Below are 18,469 nucleotides of genomic sequence, written 5' to 3'. Positions count from 1 at the left end.
GCTGGCTGTCTTCCTCAGTGCCGGAACTATTAGAAACTTTGTTTCCCACCCGAGAGCGTACACGTTTTCCCATCTGATTTGCGGGAGAGCTGGTACCCAGCCACAGCCTGAGGGACACTCTATGCACCGAGGGATTCAGTCCCTCCACCTCTGCCCCACCCGAAACCCTCCTGCCTCTCTCCTCTCTGCCCGGTGTTCATTAAGGCCTGCTGGCCAGATGTCCCCCTCCGGGTTACTCCTGGCCAGTTCTTCACTGTCATGTCATGTTAATCGGGAGGGTGATCTAGAAGCTCATCTCCCAGGAAAGGAGGAGGGAGTACACTCAGTCCCCTCTTCCCCCGCTCACTGGTCTCTGCCCCATCATCTCTTCCTGACTCGTAATGTTCATTTGTTAATCTGTCCCCACGTGGCCCCAAGACCGCTGCCTCACTTTGAGCACCGCGTGTGGACAGAACGACGTTTGACTAAAGAGGAACGTTTCCTCTCAGTGTCTATTTTTATTGTGGAGAAAACATTTCTGAGTAGACCTTCCATAGACTTCTCCTTAGTCCCATTGGTCAAGAATGACCATATTCCACGCCCTAGGTCCAAGGGGGGGAGGAAAGGTGAGTATCTCGGGGCTTTTGTTTGTTTTGTTTTGTTTTTGGCTTCTATTTTGGAAAGCGGGCTTTGGCAGTAAAAAAAGAAGGGATGGAGAAACAGAGAAAGAGAAGACACGTCTCCCAGCCTCCCTGCAGTTGGGTTGAGGCCATGTGACCAGATGTGAGCGGCAGTGACATGTGCCCATTTGGGTTGAGGCAATTAAGCCAACACACTAATTCTGGACTGCCTACTTCTAGTTTTCCAGTGTCACAAGGAAAATTGTAACAATTTTGGCGAAGGTCCTGTACTGGAGTTTCTATTATACCTAGCTGAAGAAACCCTGATAAACCTTTTACCCATCATGTGGGTTATTCTCCATTTGTCCCCACCCTTACCTCAAATTAACCTCCACCTTTCTTGGGGCTCGGTCAGTTAAGCGTCTGACTCTTGATTTTGGCTCACATGATGATCTCACAGTTCGTGAGTTCGAGCCCCACGTCAGGCTTTATGCTGACGGCGTGGAGCCTGCTTAGGATTCTCTATCTCTCCTCCTCTCTCTGCCCCTCTCCTGCTTGTGATCTCTCTCAAAATAAATCAATAAACTTTAAAAAATTATGATAATTTTTATCACAGGTGCTCATCCTAAATACCAATATTAGTTTCTTCTTACTGCTTTAACAAATGACCATTAACCTGGTCTCCAATTTATCTTTTTTTTCCTTTGGTTGCTCGTGCTTTTGGGGTATATCTAAGAAACCATCGCCTAATCCAAGGTCACAGAGATTTGTACCTGTGTTTTCTTCCAGGATTTTTATCCTGTTAGCTCTTACATTTATTTAGATCAGATCCATTTTGAGTTAATTTTTATATATAGCATGAGGGAGAGGTCCAACTTCATTCTTTTGCATGTTGATATCCTATTGTCCTAGCACAATTTGTAGCAAGGACTGTTCTTTCCCCATTGAATTGTCTTGGCACCTTTGTAAAAAGTCAATTGACCGTGGATGAAAAGGTTTATTTCCGGACTTTTGATTTTATCCCATCGATCAATCTGTCTATCCTTACACCAACACCACACAGTCTTAATTGCTACAGCTCTGTAGTAAGTCTTGGAATGGAGGAATGCAAGTCCTGCCAACTCTGTTCTTCTTTCTCAAGATCGTTTTGGCTTCTGGATCCCTTGTATTTCCATACGAATTTTAGGATCAGTTTCATGTCTGTCTCCTCGTGAGACCATGGAAGGCAAAGACAAGTCTCTGAGCCATCCTCATGATCTACTGTGTTTGTAGGGTGTCTGGCTCATTAGAACACACCAAAACCTTATGGAACTGAATGAAATGCTCCAGGTATTTGTATCCGGAGCTCGGAATGAATTTCCACCTAGAAGAATGCTAACTACTTGTTTCGGTCCCAACGCGCTGAGCTGCAAGTGATAACCGCAAAACAATTAGCACAGGATATTTACAGCTCACTTAACAAGCAGTCTGGAGACAGGCAGTTACTCAGCAACTCAGCTATGTCCGTCCTTCTTCTCCTCCGTCCCTTAGCATCCTGGTCTTTTCCTCATGCTTGTCACTTCGTCATAGATGGCTGCTGTCGTGTCGGGTACCAGTTTATCACATCAGCATCTTAAAGAAGGAGTGAGGGTGGGGATAAAGCCTCTCTTTTCTGGAGGCTTTGTGTTTCATGCAGATGGGACGCCCCCTCCCATATCACTGACCAGAACTGGATTACATGCCCGTCCCTAGTCCAGTCATTGAGGAAGGAGGATAAGATTGCCACGACTCATTTAGGCCAATTATAATGCATCCAATGAAGCAGGCACCAGCTTTTACCTTTTCTGAAACCCAGGTAAGTAGGGCTGTGGTGCTGTACCGGCTGTGGGGCAGCTGCAAACAGCGTTTACCTCCAGCTGACTGTACAAGATGCACAGAAGTATTTTTGTAGCCTTACGTAGAAACGCAACTTATATTATTGTTTCTTTGAGAAAATCGAATGCATTCTCAGCACCAAAGGGAACTTTTGAGAAACAACATTTGCAATACAACCCCAAATACGTAGCATGACATGAAAGTCATATGTTTTTCTGAATAGAATTCCATCTGTCTTGGACCCTTTTTGAAGATACTTCAGAATATTTTAGCTTGAGAACCAATTGTGAACACAAGCTGCCATGCTGTAGCTGTTTAGAAGGGACGGTTCACAGTTTACTAGGAGAAAGTCAATTTTTGTTGTTCATTTTTGTTGTCCTTCTGGCTTCACCAAGAGTGGGACTGCCGGCTGCACGTGAACCTCAGTGGATCCGCCCCGTGATGGCTCGGAGAAACTCAGGTCACAGAGCCACATCTCTGCCTCCGAGCCCGGCGTCATCCGCGGCAGCCTCCATGACACACGTGCCCTGCGCGCCCTGACGTCGCCAGGCCGTGGCGGTGTCCCGGGGAACCAAAGAGACCCGTGAAGATGCGGGCCGGGTGGGGGGCCCGGCGGGCCAAGGCCGTGACCCCCGCGCAGCGAGGAGTCAGCGGGCCCCGGGTGCGGCAAACGGCCAGCGAGCGGAGGGCCGGGGCCGGGGCCCCGCGGCGCCTCGGGAGCGCCCCGCACCGCGCCCGCCGCCGGCCTCCCGCCAGAGGCGTCGCTGTGCGCTGGCGCCGGCCCGGGAGCCGCGTTCCGCGGGGAGCGGGCGCTCGCGCCGAGCAGGGGTTTCAGTTTCTGGCGCGAACTTCCGCCGTTCCGAAGTTGCACGGCGAATTGGCGCGATGTCCGGGGACAGCAGCGGCCGCCGGTCCGAGGGCCGGGGCCGGGGCCGCGACCCGCACCGGGATCGCACCCGCTCCCGCTCCCGCTCGCGGTCCCCGCTGTCGCCCGTGTCCCGCCGCGGCGCCGCGCCCGAGCGCAGGGAGGCCCCGGAGCGCCCGAGCCTGGAGGAGGCAGAGCCGTCGGATTCCGGGGACGAGATGGTGGACCCCGCGAGCTTGGAGGCGGAGACCGACCACGGCCTGTGCCGCCAGATCCGCCATCAGTACCGGGCGCTCATCAACTCGGTCCAACGTAAGGCGGGGCGCGGGCGGGGGCAGGTGCGGGACGCAGGCCCGCGCGGCCCGGCTGCTCCACGGCGCCCGCGCCGACCCCGCGCCGCCCGGCCGCGCCTCGATTGGCTCGCCGGGTGGCCCCGCGCCGTCGCGTGGAGCGAGCCGCGCGACCTTGGCGGGGGCGCGCGGGCCCCGAGGGGGCCGGACGGCGCCGCCCGAGCCCAGACGGCCGGGAAGGAGTGGCGGCGGGGCTCGGGCCCCGGGTGTCGTATCTGGCAGTCGGTGGGTCCCGCGAGGGGTCGCCCGCCCAGCGCGGGCGGCGCCACCAGGGAGCTGTCAGAAATGGCCCGCACTAGGACCGCACCCCGGACCTACCCACTCCGAAACTCGGGGTGGCGCGTCCATCTGTCGGGTGGCCCTCCAGGGGCCCCTGTGGCTTGCAGAGTTTGGGAGCCACTTAGGAGGCTGCAGAAGCAGTGGAGCCCTTTGGGTGAAGGTTAAAGGCAGCCAGGCCCCTTTTAAAGTTCATGCTCCTTAAAGGTACAGTCACCTTTCTCTTTCGGAGACGCTTTGGTTAAAAAGATAGAGATGTGTGAAATAATCACCCCAGGGAGCAGGGGCAGGACTCCTCAGCACCCCAGGTGACCACTTTGTTAAGGACTTGGTGAATGACGAGCACATTTGCCAAATCTTGTATTTCTTTACATAGAAAACCGAGAGGATATACTGAATGCCAGCGACAAACTAACTGAGGTCCTTGAAGAGGCCAACACTCTGTTTAATGGAGGTAATTCATTATTTTATATATGGGAGCTTTTTATTGTAAGTTTTAGGATAATTTTTTATTAGTTTTATATAAGAGCCATATTATTGACATCAAACAATTCCCACATAATATAGTAGTGTTTTCTTTACTGGTTTTGGAAGCTTTCTCGTTGGAGTGGTTATACTGCTTGTGTTGTGCTTACCATTCCCTAAGGTGTATTGAAGGCTTTATGTGAAATTCTGGGGGCGCAGCCAGCAGCCTGTTTTAGCAAGCCCCCCAGGTGGTTCTGTTGCTCGTTCAAGGTTAAGAACTTGTATTATACTTGCATGAATTATCTTTATCTTTCTGTGGTATTGACTGCTGTATCCCCAGGGTGCGTTTGTTGAATAGATGAATTAAAGAAGAACTGAGCTGGGCTGTGACACCCTATTTCTAGTCCTGCCCTCCTCCCAGCTCCTTGCTATTGGTCCGCCTATGGTGGGGGGCAGGGGTGTAGTGGCCATGTCCACTAGTGGAGCTGTTGGTCTCTAGTAGGGGGGTGGTGAGAGAGAGATAAAGAGATACGTCAGAGCACTGAGCACCCTCCATGGGGAGAGGGGAGTTTAAAAAACAATCATGGTTTGGGGCACCTGGGTGGCTCAGTCGGTTAAGCATCCGACCTTGATTTTGGCTCAGGTCGTGGTCTCATGGTTCGGTGAGTTTGAGCCCCATGTAGGACTCCTCACTGGCAGCGTGGAGCCTGCTTGGGATTCTCTCTCTGCCCCTCCCCGATGGGTGTGCATGTGCGCTCTCTCTCTCTCTCTGAAAATGAAAAAAAATATATATCTTGGTTTGAATTAAAAGGGTTTGTGGCAGCAGTAGTCTGTTCAAAGACAGAAGGCAGGTCGGGCACCCCCTGATGTAGGCACTGGGGCCCCGAACCCTAGAGCAAGTCCCCAGACCACTTTGCCCACCGTCCCCCTAACAGTTCTGTGGCAACAGAAAGGCAGAATGTAGACAAATTCGGTGGTAAGGAAGAGTCAACAACTTGTGCTGCCCAGACAATTCTTCATGTTCTTTGAGGACCAGACCCTTTCTTTCTAGTAATTTCCCAGTCCGACTAATGGCTTAACTGTTGCTCGCTTTTAACATTGCCGCGTCCGCATGTTCTCAAATGACTGTCTTTCTAGCCCTGGTCACAGCCTCTGCACCGTTCCCCATCTTGGTCTCCCACATTTGCTAAATCTCGTTAAAACCTTCCAGAACTGAGCGTTTCCCTTTCACCTGGTTAAATCCCTCCTCACCCCTTGTTAGCGCTGTCTGTGACTCATTCACCCCTTTGCTTCTTTACTGTGTATCTTATTAGTTCTTGGGCCACACATCACTCCCTCCTCGGCTGATGCCCCTGTGTTGACTGGGTCACCTCTTTAAGGCAAAGTTACTCACTCGCCCAGCAAACACAGAATTCTAGATCCTTGGCACTCATGGTTTTCCCTCGGTGGGAGCCTCAAAGCCAGCTGTGACCGAGAAGTCTGCGCTTTTCTCGCCGACCGTGCTGTGAGGCCAGCAGGCAAGGCACCCGGAGCAGCCTGGCCTCTGCTTCCCTCTCTCACGCATGGTCGCTCCCGCAGCAGCACCCCCGAAATAAAAAGGGAGAAGAATGATGTATAAAAGCAAAAACGGGAGTCAGCCAAGTTCAGCCACTGGACGTGTGTGTTCAGGAAGCGTGACACCCACAAGGCCTCCGGGAGCACACCAGGCACAGGTGTTTCTGTACTTGAACTTTGCCGCCTTCGCCTCTTCTTGGCTCCCTTTCCGGTTTGCCTTTCCGGGTGTTCCCAGGGCCCTCTTCACCCTCCCAGTCCCGCCAGCCCCGCCATCTCCTCCAAAGGGCCGGTCCCTCGCCTCTGCACACTTCGTCGTCCTGTTCCCTTGACTCCTGTTTAAATTTTTTTCTCGGTATAGCTTGTCTTAAATCCCGGGTCCTCTGTCAAACGCCTTCGGGCCCTCCATCCTCAGGGTCGCCGCCCTGCTGCGTGGCCTCTGTCCACGTGGTGGCCTGGGCTGGCACCTGGGCGTCTTAGGCTGACTGCCCAGACGGTGCCATTATTTCTGTTGATGTCCCCTGACGGTTTGTGGTGGCCGCTCAACAAGCCACCAGGCCTTACACGGGGCAGGCCTTCCTTTTGACTTACCTCCGCTTGCATCAAGGAGGGACGCCGAGGTGGGGCTGCTGGCGTTGGGGGCGGGGTGGGGGGGGGGAGAAGCTGGGTGTTAAGAGAGAAGACAGGCTTTGTTGCACCCAAGCTATAAAGAGATGGTAGTTCAATTCACAGGAGGAGAAGGACCCTGGAGGGAGAGGGGCTTTTAGGAGGGCTGGTCAGCTTTTTTTTTTAATGTTTATTTATTTTTGAGAGAGAGAGAGAGAGAGAGAGACAGAGCATGAGCGGGAGAGGGGCAGAGAGAGAGGAAGACACAGAATCTGAAGCAGGCTCCAGGCTCTGAACTGTCTGCACAGAGCCCGGAGGACTGGTCAGCTTTGACTCCAGATATTGGTGGGTTGGGCATGAGAGCCAGGTTTTAGAGGGAGATGGGTATGTTTCCTTTTTTTTTTTTTTTTTTTTGGTTGGTCCAGTGGGAAATGGCAAGTAAGTAGGTGGAAATTTCGGGAAAATCCCTGTTAATCATGTGTATTTTCCTTCTCTTTTTGAACAGTGTCCCGGGCAAGAGAAGCAGTCCTGGATGCCCATTTTCTTGTTTTGGCTTCAGATTTGGGCAAAGAGAAGGCAAAGCAGCTGCGTTCTGATCTGAACTCGTTCGATATGTTGCGCTACGTTGAAACTCTAGTAAGTTCAAAGCTGCGGAATCTTAAACAAAAAATGTGTCCCAGGTCACAGATTAATTATCTGCTTTGATTAGATCTGTATGCAAATGGCCTTCACTTCCTTTTTCCTTTTCTTGGGGGGGGGGGGGGGCACAAGTCTCAGATTCCCCCAAAGAGCTCTCATCTCACCAAGTTAAACGATGACAGGAGAGCCATGTCGAGGAATACAGGGCGGCAGCCTAGAGGTTTAGAAAAATCTCTTAGCATTCGAAGTAAAGATTCTGGGTGCTATGTTTATTTACAAATGGCCATTTTTCCCCTGAATTATCAGTTCATAAGTATTCTAGCTCATTCTCAGTGACTGGGGACCCTTCGTCCTGGCTGGACAAAACCCACGCAGCAGGTGGCAGAGCTCAGCTGGAGATGAGTTAGGCCCGGGGGGGGGGGGGGGCAAGTTCTCCTCTTTTTCTTTCTTTTTTTTTTTTTTTAACATTTATGTATTATTGAGAGACAGAGCAAGAGCAGGGGAGGGACAGAGAGAGGAGGAGACACAGAATCCGAAGCAGGCTCCAGGCTCTGAGCAGTCAGCACAGAGCCCGATGCGGGGCTCGAACCCACGAGCCATGAGATCATGACCTGAGCCGAAGTCGGACGCTTAACCGACTGAGCCACCCAGGTGCCCCTCTCCTCTGTCTTTGAGAATAAATGGGAACCACATGAATATGCTTAGGGTTTTGCTATTTTGTGGGTCTTTTTGTTGTTGTTTTATTTACCTTTCTTTTGGATGGTTGTTACCCAAAATTAAAAAATTTTTCCTTGGTGGATTTACCACAAAAGGCACAATGAAGCTGACCTTGCATTTTACCCTGTTGTGGATTATTTTTTTCTTTTTTTTTGGTTCCACTCTGAGCCAAGCTCTGTCCTAGCATTTCTGCTAGACCTTTGAATTTCTGACTGAATGTTTGTCAAATGGCTATTAAAATGATTTAGTACTGTGAGATCGGACCAGATACATTCATTCTTTTGTAAAGGCAGGGGGCAGATGAGTTTTCTGTTGTTTTTAAAACCTTAAATGGTTTAAAACTGAAATTTAACTTACATTTAAAACCGTAAAATCTTCTTTTTTAACTTTTTTATTGTGAGGCATAATGCATTTGGAAAATGCACACTAACATACAGCTGAACAGATAAAATGACCATGTACTGGGTTGTCTTTTTTAAAATTACTGGTATTTATCCAAGTGAGCTGTGTACTTGAACAAATCAAAATAAATTCCGGAAGTCTTTAAGGCATTCAGAGTAAAACCCTAAATTAATAGCTCTGTGATGGCTGGCTGGGGAAGATCCTTCTGAGTACATCAAATATAGGTTCTATAAAAAAAAGACTGGTAGACTGGACCAGACAGAAACGGACCCGTCCTCCCACGTTGGGGGGGGGGGGGGGGGTGATGGATGCCGACCTTATGTCTCTGATCCGGTTCTTGCAGCCTTTTTCTTTACAACTTGATTGCCTTTAATAGGGGTCAGCTCCTTGAGAGCTTTTTGATTGTTCATATTTGATATTACTGTTTTAATTTGATAACTTGGAGGCATTTTATAATTCTATAATGTAATCAAAGCACTTTCATTTTCTGTAAGATAGTTGGGGATGAGAGAATTACTAAACTTCTGGCAACTCTTCGCAGGAAGGCAGTTTTAGGATGAATGATTCTCTGACGCTAGGCCACTGCTCTCTGGATATACTGAGACGCAAGCTGAGTAGTGGTCTCTAGGAGCTGGCTAAAATGAAAATCCGAAAGCCAGCTAAACCTGGCCTGTTCTGTGTTGGAGGCTTTGATTTGGGATGTGATTTCAGATTTGTATGCCGGAACTGCTTTCCTAATACTTTGATGGACTAAGTTCATTCATTCTCGTGTTGCTGCCTTGGAAAGTTGGAATTTATGTATGAAATTATCTGTATCGAAAGAAATTTAGCCAGCGTGTTAGGGCCTTGAAAACAGGCTTTGCCTCTGGCCTCTTAAAGTTTACTGATGCAGATTATTTGATGTGGTGAATGATTGCTTGTGGCTTAACTGGGGTTTTTTGTTTCCCTTCATTTTTGTAGCTGACACATATGGGTGTAAATCCGCTAGAAGCTGAAGAACTCATCCGTGATGAAGATAGTTCTGATTTTGAATTCATAGTCTATGACTCCTGGAAAATATCAGGCAAAACAGCAGAAAACACCTTTAATAAAACCCATACATTCCACTTTCTGTAAGATTATTTTAAAAATCTGACAGACCAGTCATTTGTAAACCTTAAGTTGTTTTTTCGTTGTAGGAACAAACATTATTTGGTATTGTGGAGGTGACAGTCATGATGCCATTGTTTGGAGACTTTGTAAACTTTGATTGAAAAGCCCATAAAATCTCGATGTGGATGGATCCTCATCCTGCTTAATTTAAGCAGGGCAGGCTGTGGGCCAGGACCTCTTACTAGGTGCCCTGCCGGCTCCTTTGTTTCCTAGTATGTGAGACTTCCGGTCTGGGGCAAAACGTCTGGCTTTGTTTTGTCACCTTTAATCCTTACCATGTAGGAGGACGATACCTCTTATGGAGAGTATCTTCAGATCCTACCAATGTATGTAAATTGCCACTTACCGTAATTTCCTGTCGGACGATCAACTGACCTATACTTGAAGCCTGCTTGAGTCACGGTCACATCAGTGCCCGGTTGATTTTTTGGATACAGCTCTAGTTTTGAAAAGTTTGTTTTTTTTTTTTATACTCACATTAACTTCCGTCTTCATTTCCTAGTTCAGTCCTTTTGGGGAAACTAAGAATAGTGCTCATTGGTTCTTCTCTAAGACCATCTTCAAATGCTCTGGCTGTGTCCCCCAGCAGATTCTTTCTGCTGTTGTTTCTTCTTAAGTGCTATATAGCTCCTGGGCGGTTTGTCTGTTCTGATTTACCCTTGCAAACCTCCCGAGAGTGGTAGCGCCTCAGTTAGAAGGCTCTGGAGATGCACAGGTGTGGGGCGAGGCCTAGGTTTTTAAAAAGCCTTCAGTTAGCACAGGTGCCTGGAACCACTGCCTCCATTACAGCATAAAGGTCACACTTCTTCGTTACAGGATAAAGTCCAAATCTCTGTTTTTTGCTGTTGAGTTCTTGGCTCTGTCCTAAATCCCAAGATCTAAAGGGAGCCTTGGGTGCTGTGCCTTAAACTTTGTCTCCTCATCCTGCCGAAGTTGCACCCACAGTGAAGTGCTTACAGCTGTGTGCCCTTGCACTTGCTGTTTCTTTGGCCTACAATGTCTTCCCCCATCTTTGCCACCTGGGAATGTTTGCTGATGTCCCAGACCCTAACTTGGAAGCCTCCAGTAACTTCTCCGGACAGATAGAAGGCAAGGTCAGAGATCGCAACCAGATCACTCCCACGTCTGGGTAGACCTCTGCCCACATGCGCTCCCAGCACCACAGTATTATTCTAGTATGATGCTGTGGGATCCACCCCATTGCGCTGAAATGGACACGTGTGTGTGGATTTGGATCTGTCCATCTACACTGCACCCTTTGATCTCCTCAGGCAGAGGGACCACACAGGTCTATGTTTTCGGGGCCGTGATCGCTGCATGGTACATCTATTACTGTAGCTTAAGTCTGCATTTGGGCTTTTTTTAGGGGGTACGGGGAGTCCAGAGGGGAAAAGAATCCCATGGCTTCTGTTTGAACTGTTCTCCTGAGACAGGTATGTTCCGTAGTCCGAGGCTGTGAGCCTCGGCACTGGCACCCCTAGTCCAAAGGCTTTTAACCCCCAGGGGAGCTGTTTTTTTCCTCTTCCCCACATGTTCTTCTTCCCTGATCTGAAGTTGGCTTTGCCAAGAACACAGTAGGCGAGCTGGGAAGACCACAGGCATGTTGACCGGTCTACTGTTGAAAGCAAAATATGAAGGTGTTTGAGGAGGTATCTGTAATTGAGAGAAGCTCCTAGGAGTTCTTTGAGAAACACAATGGGAGCAGAAAGGATGTCACAGACCCGACCAGAGTTTCGATCTGATGTCAGCTCATACAGCACTGAAGCCTGGTCTGAATCTGACCATTCCGTGGGAGCTGCTTCCAGTTAGTCAAATTGGTTTAGAAAACAAACAAAAAAAGACATGAAAGCATATTTTTCATTAGGTTGGGTTCAATACAAGGAGAGTTCCCTGTGCCAAAGCCACGAAGCGATCGTCCGAGAAAAGGTCCCAAGACAGAAGAGAAGAAGACCATGCCTGACCAGGTTTGTCTTCTGAAAATGCCTACGGTTAAAGTAGCTGTTAATATACATGCAATTTGGCCATCTTTTCTAAGCTTTAGGGTCTGGAGTCAGGCTTGGTTACTTAAATAATCACTTAAATAATTTAAGCTTTTAAACGTTTTACCGGGTTAACCCTTGTCTTAGTTTTAATTCCTTTCCGTAATGGATCAGGGGCTCTCAGCCTCAGCACAGTCAGCCCTCGGGGCAGGAACATTCTCCGTCGTGATTGGCTAACCTGTGCGATGCAGGAGGCCCCATAGCAATCCTTGGCCTCTTTCCACTAGATGCCAGTAGCCGCCTCCTCCCCATCCCCAGTTGTGACAACCAAAAACACCTCCAGGTATTGGCAAATGTCCCCAAGAGGCAAAAATCACTCCCAGTTGAGAACCACAGTTCTGAACCACTTTCTGTGTTGTGCTATTTTATTTATATTCAACCTGAACATGGTTGATTTGGTCATGTTAACTCTTCTGTTAAAAAATTAATAGAAAAATGTTAACTGAAACAAAGTTTTTTTTTTTTTTTTTTTTTAACTGTAAATTTTAAGATGGGGGTCAAAACTGGTAGTGATCCCTAATAAAAGACATTTAGACGAATATGGGCGTGGAAGAGGGCAGAAAACGCAAACAGGCAAGTAGATCAGTCTGGTAACGACTTTGTGTTTTCAGTTAAGTGAAATGGAAGAATCTCATCAAGAAGCAACAGAAAAGGAAGTGGAAAGAATTTTGGGATTATTGCAGACCTATTTCCGAGAGGATCGTAAGTATGATACCAAGTTCAAGTAGAGCAATTTGTATTTATCAGTTAGACACATGTCCCTTTCAATGAGAAGTTAGTTTTTGAAACGCATTTTCGGTTCTGTACAATGTTTGAATCATTTTGATTGCTTTTCAGCCTATATATGTAACGCGGCTTCTCTCCTTTAGATATCCCATGTGAGGTTGTTGGCAAAGTAACTTTTCATTTTTGGTTTTAAAAGATGGGGTATTTTTTCTGTTACAAAACAAAAGGTGCCATAGAAGTGAGAGCGGTAGAGTCAAGTACCTGTTCCACTTCTCGCTCCCTAGAGGCAGCTCCTTGTATGGCGTGCCTTGCGTACTCAGATCGTCTTAGCTTTATGTCAGTTATGTAACTATGCACATAAGTAAGCTGGGCATCTTTGCTGGTTTTGCTTTTTTCAAAGCTAATCATAATATACACGTTCTTCCGCAACCTGAGTTTTCCACGTCGACATTCTTCTACGTCGATACGGGTAGATCGCCCTTCTCTCCAGTGATTCCCGTTGTAGGGCTGTGTCATAAATACATTGAACAAGTCCCCCGTGAGTGGACGAGTGGAAGTTCTTTGTAGCATCTTACTCTCGTGAAAGCCGCTGTAGCAGAGAATCCTGGCACACAGCTTTGCACGCACCTGCCGACATTTCTGTAGGAGGAGGGTTGCCAGATCAGTGGGCATACGTATTTTATAATAGGTAGGCCAAATTGGTCTCCAGAAGGGCCGTATCCCTTTATAGTCCCAACAGCGGGTTGAGGGCCCATTTCCCTCCTCTGTGCACACAAGAGAATATTGGTCTTACTGATTAGCAAAATCCATCTTTCCTGTTTTGAAGAATTTTTTTTTTCTTTTTCGTCTACAGCTGATACTCCTATGTCCTTCTTTGACTTTGTGGTTGATCCACATTCTTTTCCCCGAACAGTGGAAAACATCTTTCATGTTTCCTTCATTATAAGGGTAAGATTTAAGATTATTTCTCTTTTTTATCTTTTATAGCTTTTAAGAGGGTACATAGTAAAAGCTATGGGTGGGAGCCGGCAGAGGTGTTTGTACTAACCAGTATGTATGTATGTATTTGCGTTGTAGCAAAACATTGGCACACAGGCAGAAGAAACTAGCTGAAAATTTGTGTGTGAAGGGCGCCTGGCCGGCTCCGTCGATGGAGCATATGACTCTTGATCTCAGGGTCATGAGTTCGAGCCCCACGTTGGGTGTAGAGATTACTCAACATAATAAGTAACCTTAAAAAGAGAAGTTGTGAGCTTGCTTTTACATTTTGGAAATTATTTATAAAAAGGATTGGCGGAGTTTGAGTATGGAACTATAAATTAGAGAACAGTGTGGTATAAATGTTCAATTTCCCAAATTTAAATTGCCCACATCTGATAGTTGCCATGTTAGGTAAGAAAATATCTTGTTCTCCTCAAGAACCATATACTGAAAGTACTAAGGAAAGGGAGCAGGCTATCATTTATTATCTCATAAAAATTACTAATACGGGAGGGGTGCATGGATGGCCCAGCCTGTTAAGTATAGGACTCTTAGTTTTGGCTCAAGTCATGACCTCCTGGTTTTGTGAGTTCAGGCCCTATATCGGCCTCTGTGTTGGCAGCACAGAGCCTGCTTGGAATTCTCTCTCTCTCTCTCTCTCTCTCTCTCTCTCTGCCCCTCTCCCAATTGCACTGTCTCTGTCTCTCTCAAAAATAAAGAAATAAGCTTAAAAAAATTTGGGGTGCCTGGGTAGCTCAGTTGGTTAAGCGTCTGACTTCAGCTCAGGTCATGATCTCATGGTTCGTGGGTTCAAGCCCTGCATCGGGCTCTGTGCTCACAGCTCAGAGCCTGGAGCCTGCTTCAGATTCTGTGTCTCCCTCTCTTTCTGCCACTCCCCCACTCATGTGCACAGTCTCTCTCTCTCTCTCTCTCTCTCTCTCTCTCAAAAGTAAATAAACATTAAAAATTTTTTTTTTAAAAATTACTAGTACAGTGGTGTCTGGGTGGGTCAGTCAGTTAAGTGTCCCAACTTCAGCTCAGGTTATGATCTCAAGGTTCGTGGGTTCTGCATCAGGCTCTGTGTTTACAGTGTGTAGCCTGCTTGGGATTCTCTCTTGCTCGCTCTCTCTCTCTCTCTCTCTCTCTGGCCCTCTCCCACTTGCTGTCTCTTTTCCAACATAAATAAACTTAAAAAACAATTATAAATGAATATGTAGAGAGAGTGAAATGATGTGGCAAAACTTTAACAGTGAAATTTGGTGAAAAAAACTTGGTGAAAAACTTCGTGAAGCTCGGTAAAGAATATAGGAAGGGAGGGGTGCCTGGGTGGCTCAGTTGGTTAAGCATCCACTCTTGATCTCCGTTCAGGTCATAATCTCACGGTTTGTGGATTTGAGCCCCACATCAGGCTCTGCGCTAACTGTGGAACCTGCTTGGGATTCTCTCTTTCTGACATTCCCCTGTCGCATATGTGGGCACACGCTCGCTCTCTCTCAAAATAAATAAACTTAAAAAATACATATACTATAAAGGTTCTTTATAGTAGCCTTGTAGCTCTTTTCAGTTTGAAATTATTTCAAAATAGAAGGTTCAAAAAAAACCCTACTCAAAAATATACTGAAATATAAGAAAAGAAGCATACTTTAGACCTATCTTTAGTCTTGTAACAGGTTGCACTGGTGCATATGTAAGATGAATTTGATTTTAACCTTAAACAAAAATCTTGTATTGACCAGAGCATCTTCCCAGAAATGATAACAAAGGCATATTTTGTCAACGGTAGATGATGAGCTAACACCTGCTAAAATATGGAGTGTTCAAAAATACGCATGAATCAGTTAAAGAGATAAGCCAGTTTCGGTTTTATTTAGCAGATCCTCAGGATAGAGGCTGATCAGAAACCCGAGGGAAGCCCCATGTATCTTCTTGTCTACGTAACCTCATTATTGTTATGGTACATTTTGAGTGTCTGGGATATGGAGCTTTCTAATTAAGGAATAATGCTTTTCATCCAGTGGTTACGGGTTTTGGATCTAATTTTTTAAATCGGTTTTTGAATCCAAATCTAAAATCATGTTTGTGTTTTAGGATGGTTTTGCAAGAATAAAGCTTGACCAAGACCGACTGCCAGTAATAGGTAAAGGATACTATGTTAAGATTAGTTTTTGAGAAAACGTATGTGTTGTTAGAGGTCATGAAATGCAGCTTTCTAAATGTAAATGAGTTTGCATTTTAGGTATCGAACTTTTACGTTGCTGTATCTTTACTGAAAATATCGCCATCATTTAAAGCCAGAGGGTTCATCTGTATCATTGACTCAACACTTACTGCCTTAAAGACTGACAAGAAAGTCCCTCCAGTTTTTATCTAGAATGTTTGTAATTGCAGTTACTATTGTACTTTCCTTCCTTCTATTTTTCCCTGAAGCCACCTCCCTCCTCTCCTTGGGAGAATCTTTCTCAAATAATTTCACCGGTCTCCATGAGTCCTTTGTTTCCTAAGGTCTCCTGCAGAGAATCAAGTACATCCATTGCCTTTATTGTTACTTTAAAAGCTCTTAATTTCTCTGGGACTCAGTAGGGCTCAGCTCTGTGGTTAGTACTTAGATCTGCAGAGGTTTTTAAATGATTGCAACGTGTCACTCCATCTTGTGGGGTTTTTTAAAAATGGAAGCAAATGGATTACTTGCTACAACACTATAACAAGTCAGTGATGCGTGGGATCCTAATAAGTATGTAATATTATAAGTGTTTTTTCGATACAGGCTTCGTTCCTGTTCAACAGTTTCCGTTCAGCCTACCTCCTGTGATTCGATAACCTTTGAAAACTTTTGTCTTTCCAACAGAGCCCGTTAATATTAATGAAGAAAGTGAGGGAATTGACCAAAACACCCAAATTAGGAATCAAGGAATCATAGCTTTGAGTTACCGAGACTGGGAGGTAAAGCCTTGCCCCTTGCCCCTTTCCCCGGGGTAGTTCTGTCTCCCAAATGGCATTTGCTGTAAACCCAGTGCCCAAAATGTTCTCTGTTCTCCACCAGGAGATCGTGAAGACCTTTGAGATCTCAGAACCTGTGATTGCTTCAGGCCAGAGCCAGCAGAGGCTAAGCGCCTGACGCCAGCAAAGGTAACATTTCCTATGTTATGAAACGTTACTTAGCATTCCAAACCACCTTCCTTTTTCGCATTCTGGTGAAATTGGGATTTGCCTCCCTCTAGTGCCCCAGTCCTAGAACTGTGCGTGCTGGTGGGAAAGGCAGCGCGCCACCTAGTGGTTGCAAGTCCCCTTCTTTGGATTACTTCGGGGTTCTGAAGGGGCGAGGCAGGAGTGTGTTCCTGGCTTGGCTCCTCCTACTCCCCCCCCCCCCCCCGCCCCCTCCAACAAGTTGATAAACTAGATAAATCGAATACTGAACCCTCCCATCAGTCGTGTTCAGTGTCCGATTTGATTTGGTTATTTTATAGCTATGAAGTAGAAAGGGAGGATTAGGACAGATTTACCTTGGAATGATGTCAGTAAATGGGCGTTTCTTAAATGTGAGTTATGCTGTGAAACACTTCTTCAATTTTTATGAAGGAGAACATGCTAGAAGGAAATCTTAGTGACGATCGGGCATTTGCTGTGGGTGGGAGTCAGGAGACCTGGATTCTGTTGGCTCTGCCCCTTACTTTAAAATCATGGAGGGGGCGCCTGGATGGCTCAGTCGGTTAAACGTCCGACTTCGGCTCAGGTCATGATCTCACAATTCGTGAGTTCAAGCCCCCGAGTCGGGCTCTGTGCTGACAGCTCAGAGCCTGAAGGCGGCTTCGGATTGGATTCTGTGTCTTCCTCTCTCTCTGTTCCTCCTCTGCTCACACTTTGTCTCTCTCTCAAAAATAAACAAACATTAAAATCACTGAGATGACTTCATCTCACTCAGCTTCATTTTGTCTATAAATCCAATCTGTAAAATTGGGGGGGGGGGGATTTTGAATTAGAACATTGTTAAGGTTTTATTTTTCTAACTCAAATTTTCTGTAATTTTGAGAGTTAAAAATGAACTTTGAATACTTAATCTGCTTTGGTTCCAAGATAACTGAGGGAAAGAGAGCAGACGTAAGATATATGATGTGGGTGGACCGGGGCCCTCCTCACTGAGAAAGCACTGGTTGTTGGAGTCTATTTCTGTATATCTAGTAAACTTTGGATTCATGTTATCATTTACAAACTGTTAACCAGCTATTTTTTTCCTCTTTCTTAGGACTCAACTGGATAGTGAAATCCAAACAGGAAAGCAGCATGTATTGTATATATTGTATGATTAAACATTTTTAAAGACAGATTGTTTTTAGTAAAATGTAGCTTTTGATAGTTAATGAATTGGTCCTGGTTGTCTTTGATTAAAGGAAATTCACTGCCATATTCACAAATATTTGTAGTTACTCTTTATTTTCTGATTATGCCAGAGTTTGGCCTTTCTCTAGTCCTGTTCCACTGAAACCTTTCTAGTTAGGATGTCAATGGCCTACAGATCATTATGGTTCTTTTTATATCTCTTTAGTTAAATGTAAAGTTAGCTGGTCAAGTCAACCAATATTGGATTGAACTGTATGAAATTGTTTGTGTAGGCAAAACATTGTCAAATATCAGCCATTTTCTATGATTCAGCCTGTGATTTACACACGAGAAACTATTCAGTCCTCTGCCAGGCCAGGCTGAACAACCATCCCCACAGCTCCCAACAGTGGTCCCCTGTGTGCACACGGAGGACAGCCAGACGGGCGCGACTCCCAAGCTTCTGATCTGGGCTGGGCCTTCAGGCCTGTCCTTGATATTTTTTAGCCCCTTGTTGGTTCCCTTTCCCGTTCCACAGCTTGCTACGTCCTCCCTCTCTCCCTCCTCCCATCTGGTGTCCGAGTCAAGTGTCCGAGTGTCGCTTCTCTGGCAGGCTCTGGGTCCCAGCCCTTCCTGGTCCTCGGGCTTGTCAGCCACTCTCCATACCGAGCACTTTCCCTTCAACCATGCTTGTTTATCTCTCACCTGAAAACCACTACCAGAACCCTCAGTTACTGTCCTGTCTCCTCTTTCAACAAGGATCTCTTCTACTCTCCCCTCCTGGCCGTCCTGGATCCGCGTGGAGTGGCACCCCCTTTCTCAGCATCCTCTAGGGGCTATTTTAGACCAAACTGGTGATTCCTACCCAAATAGATCCCCGGGTTAAATGCTGTGCATTTGGCACTTAAGATTCTGTTGCTTTCCCTGCTTCCC

The 18,469-nt window shown here is 46.6% G+C and overlaps 1 protein-coding gene across 1 annotated transcript; it reads left to right on the top strand.

Moving 5' to 3' along the window:
• Positions 1-3,287: 3,287 nt before the first annotated feature.
• On the top strand, positions 3,288-17,647 carry NSMCE4A (NSE4 homolog A, SMC5-SMC6 complex component). The gene is made up of 11 exons (XM_042908681.1): positions 3,288-3,630; positions 4,321-4,398; positions 7,072-7,202; positions 9,285-9,436; positions 11,341-11,440; positions 12,127-12,217; positions 13,095-13,189; positions 15,311-15,359; positions 16,068-16,162; positions 16,263-16,348; positions 17,463-17,647. The coding sequence occupies exons 1-10, from the start codon at positions 3,339-3,341 to the stop codon at positions 16,335-16,337; spliced, it is 1,158 nt and encodes a 385-aa protein (XP_042764615.1). The 5' UTR covers positions 3,288-3,338; the 3' UTR covers positions 16,338-16,348; positions 17,463-17,647.
• The last annotated feature ends 822 nt before the right edge of the window (positions 17,648-18,469 follow it).

Source organism: Panthera leo, chromosome D2 (genome assembly GCF_018350215.1).
Source record: "Panthera leo isolate Ple1 chromosome D2, P.leo_Ple1_pat1.1, whole genome shotgun sequence".
NCBI classification, from domain to species: Eukaryota; Metazoa; Chordata; class Mammalia; order Carnivora; family Felidae; genus Panthera; species Panthera leo.
The sequence above is the reverse complement of the archived record's forward strand: the minus strand, read 5'-3'. Positions and strand labels throughout refer to the sequence as shown.

What these genes read in the sequence shown, in the direction of transcription:
- NSMCE4A (XM_042908681.1), top strand. Translation starts at nt 3,339, where the DNA reads ATGTCCGGGGACAGCAGCGGCCGCCGGTCCGAGGGCCGGGGCCGGGGC. An exon ending in CAACACTCTGTTTAATGGAG is followed by an intron (nt 4,399 to 7,071) that starts GTAATTCATTAT and finishes CTTTTTGAACAG; the next exon opens with TGTCCCGGGCAAGAGAAGCA. An exon ending in ACCCATACATTCCACTTTCT is followed by an intron (nt 9,437 to 11,340) that starts GTAAGATTATTT and finishes ATTTTTCATTAG; the next exon opens with GTTGGGTTCAATACAAGGAG.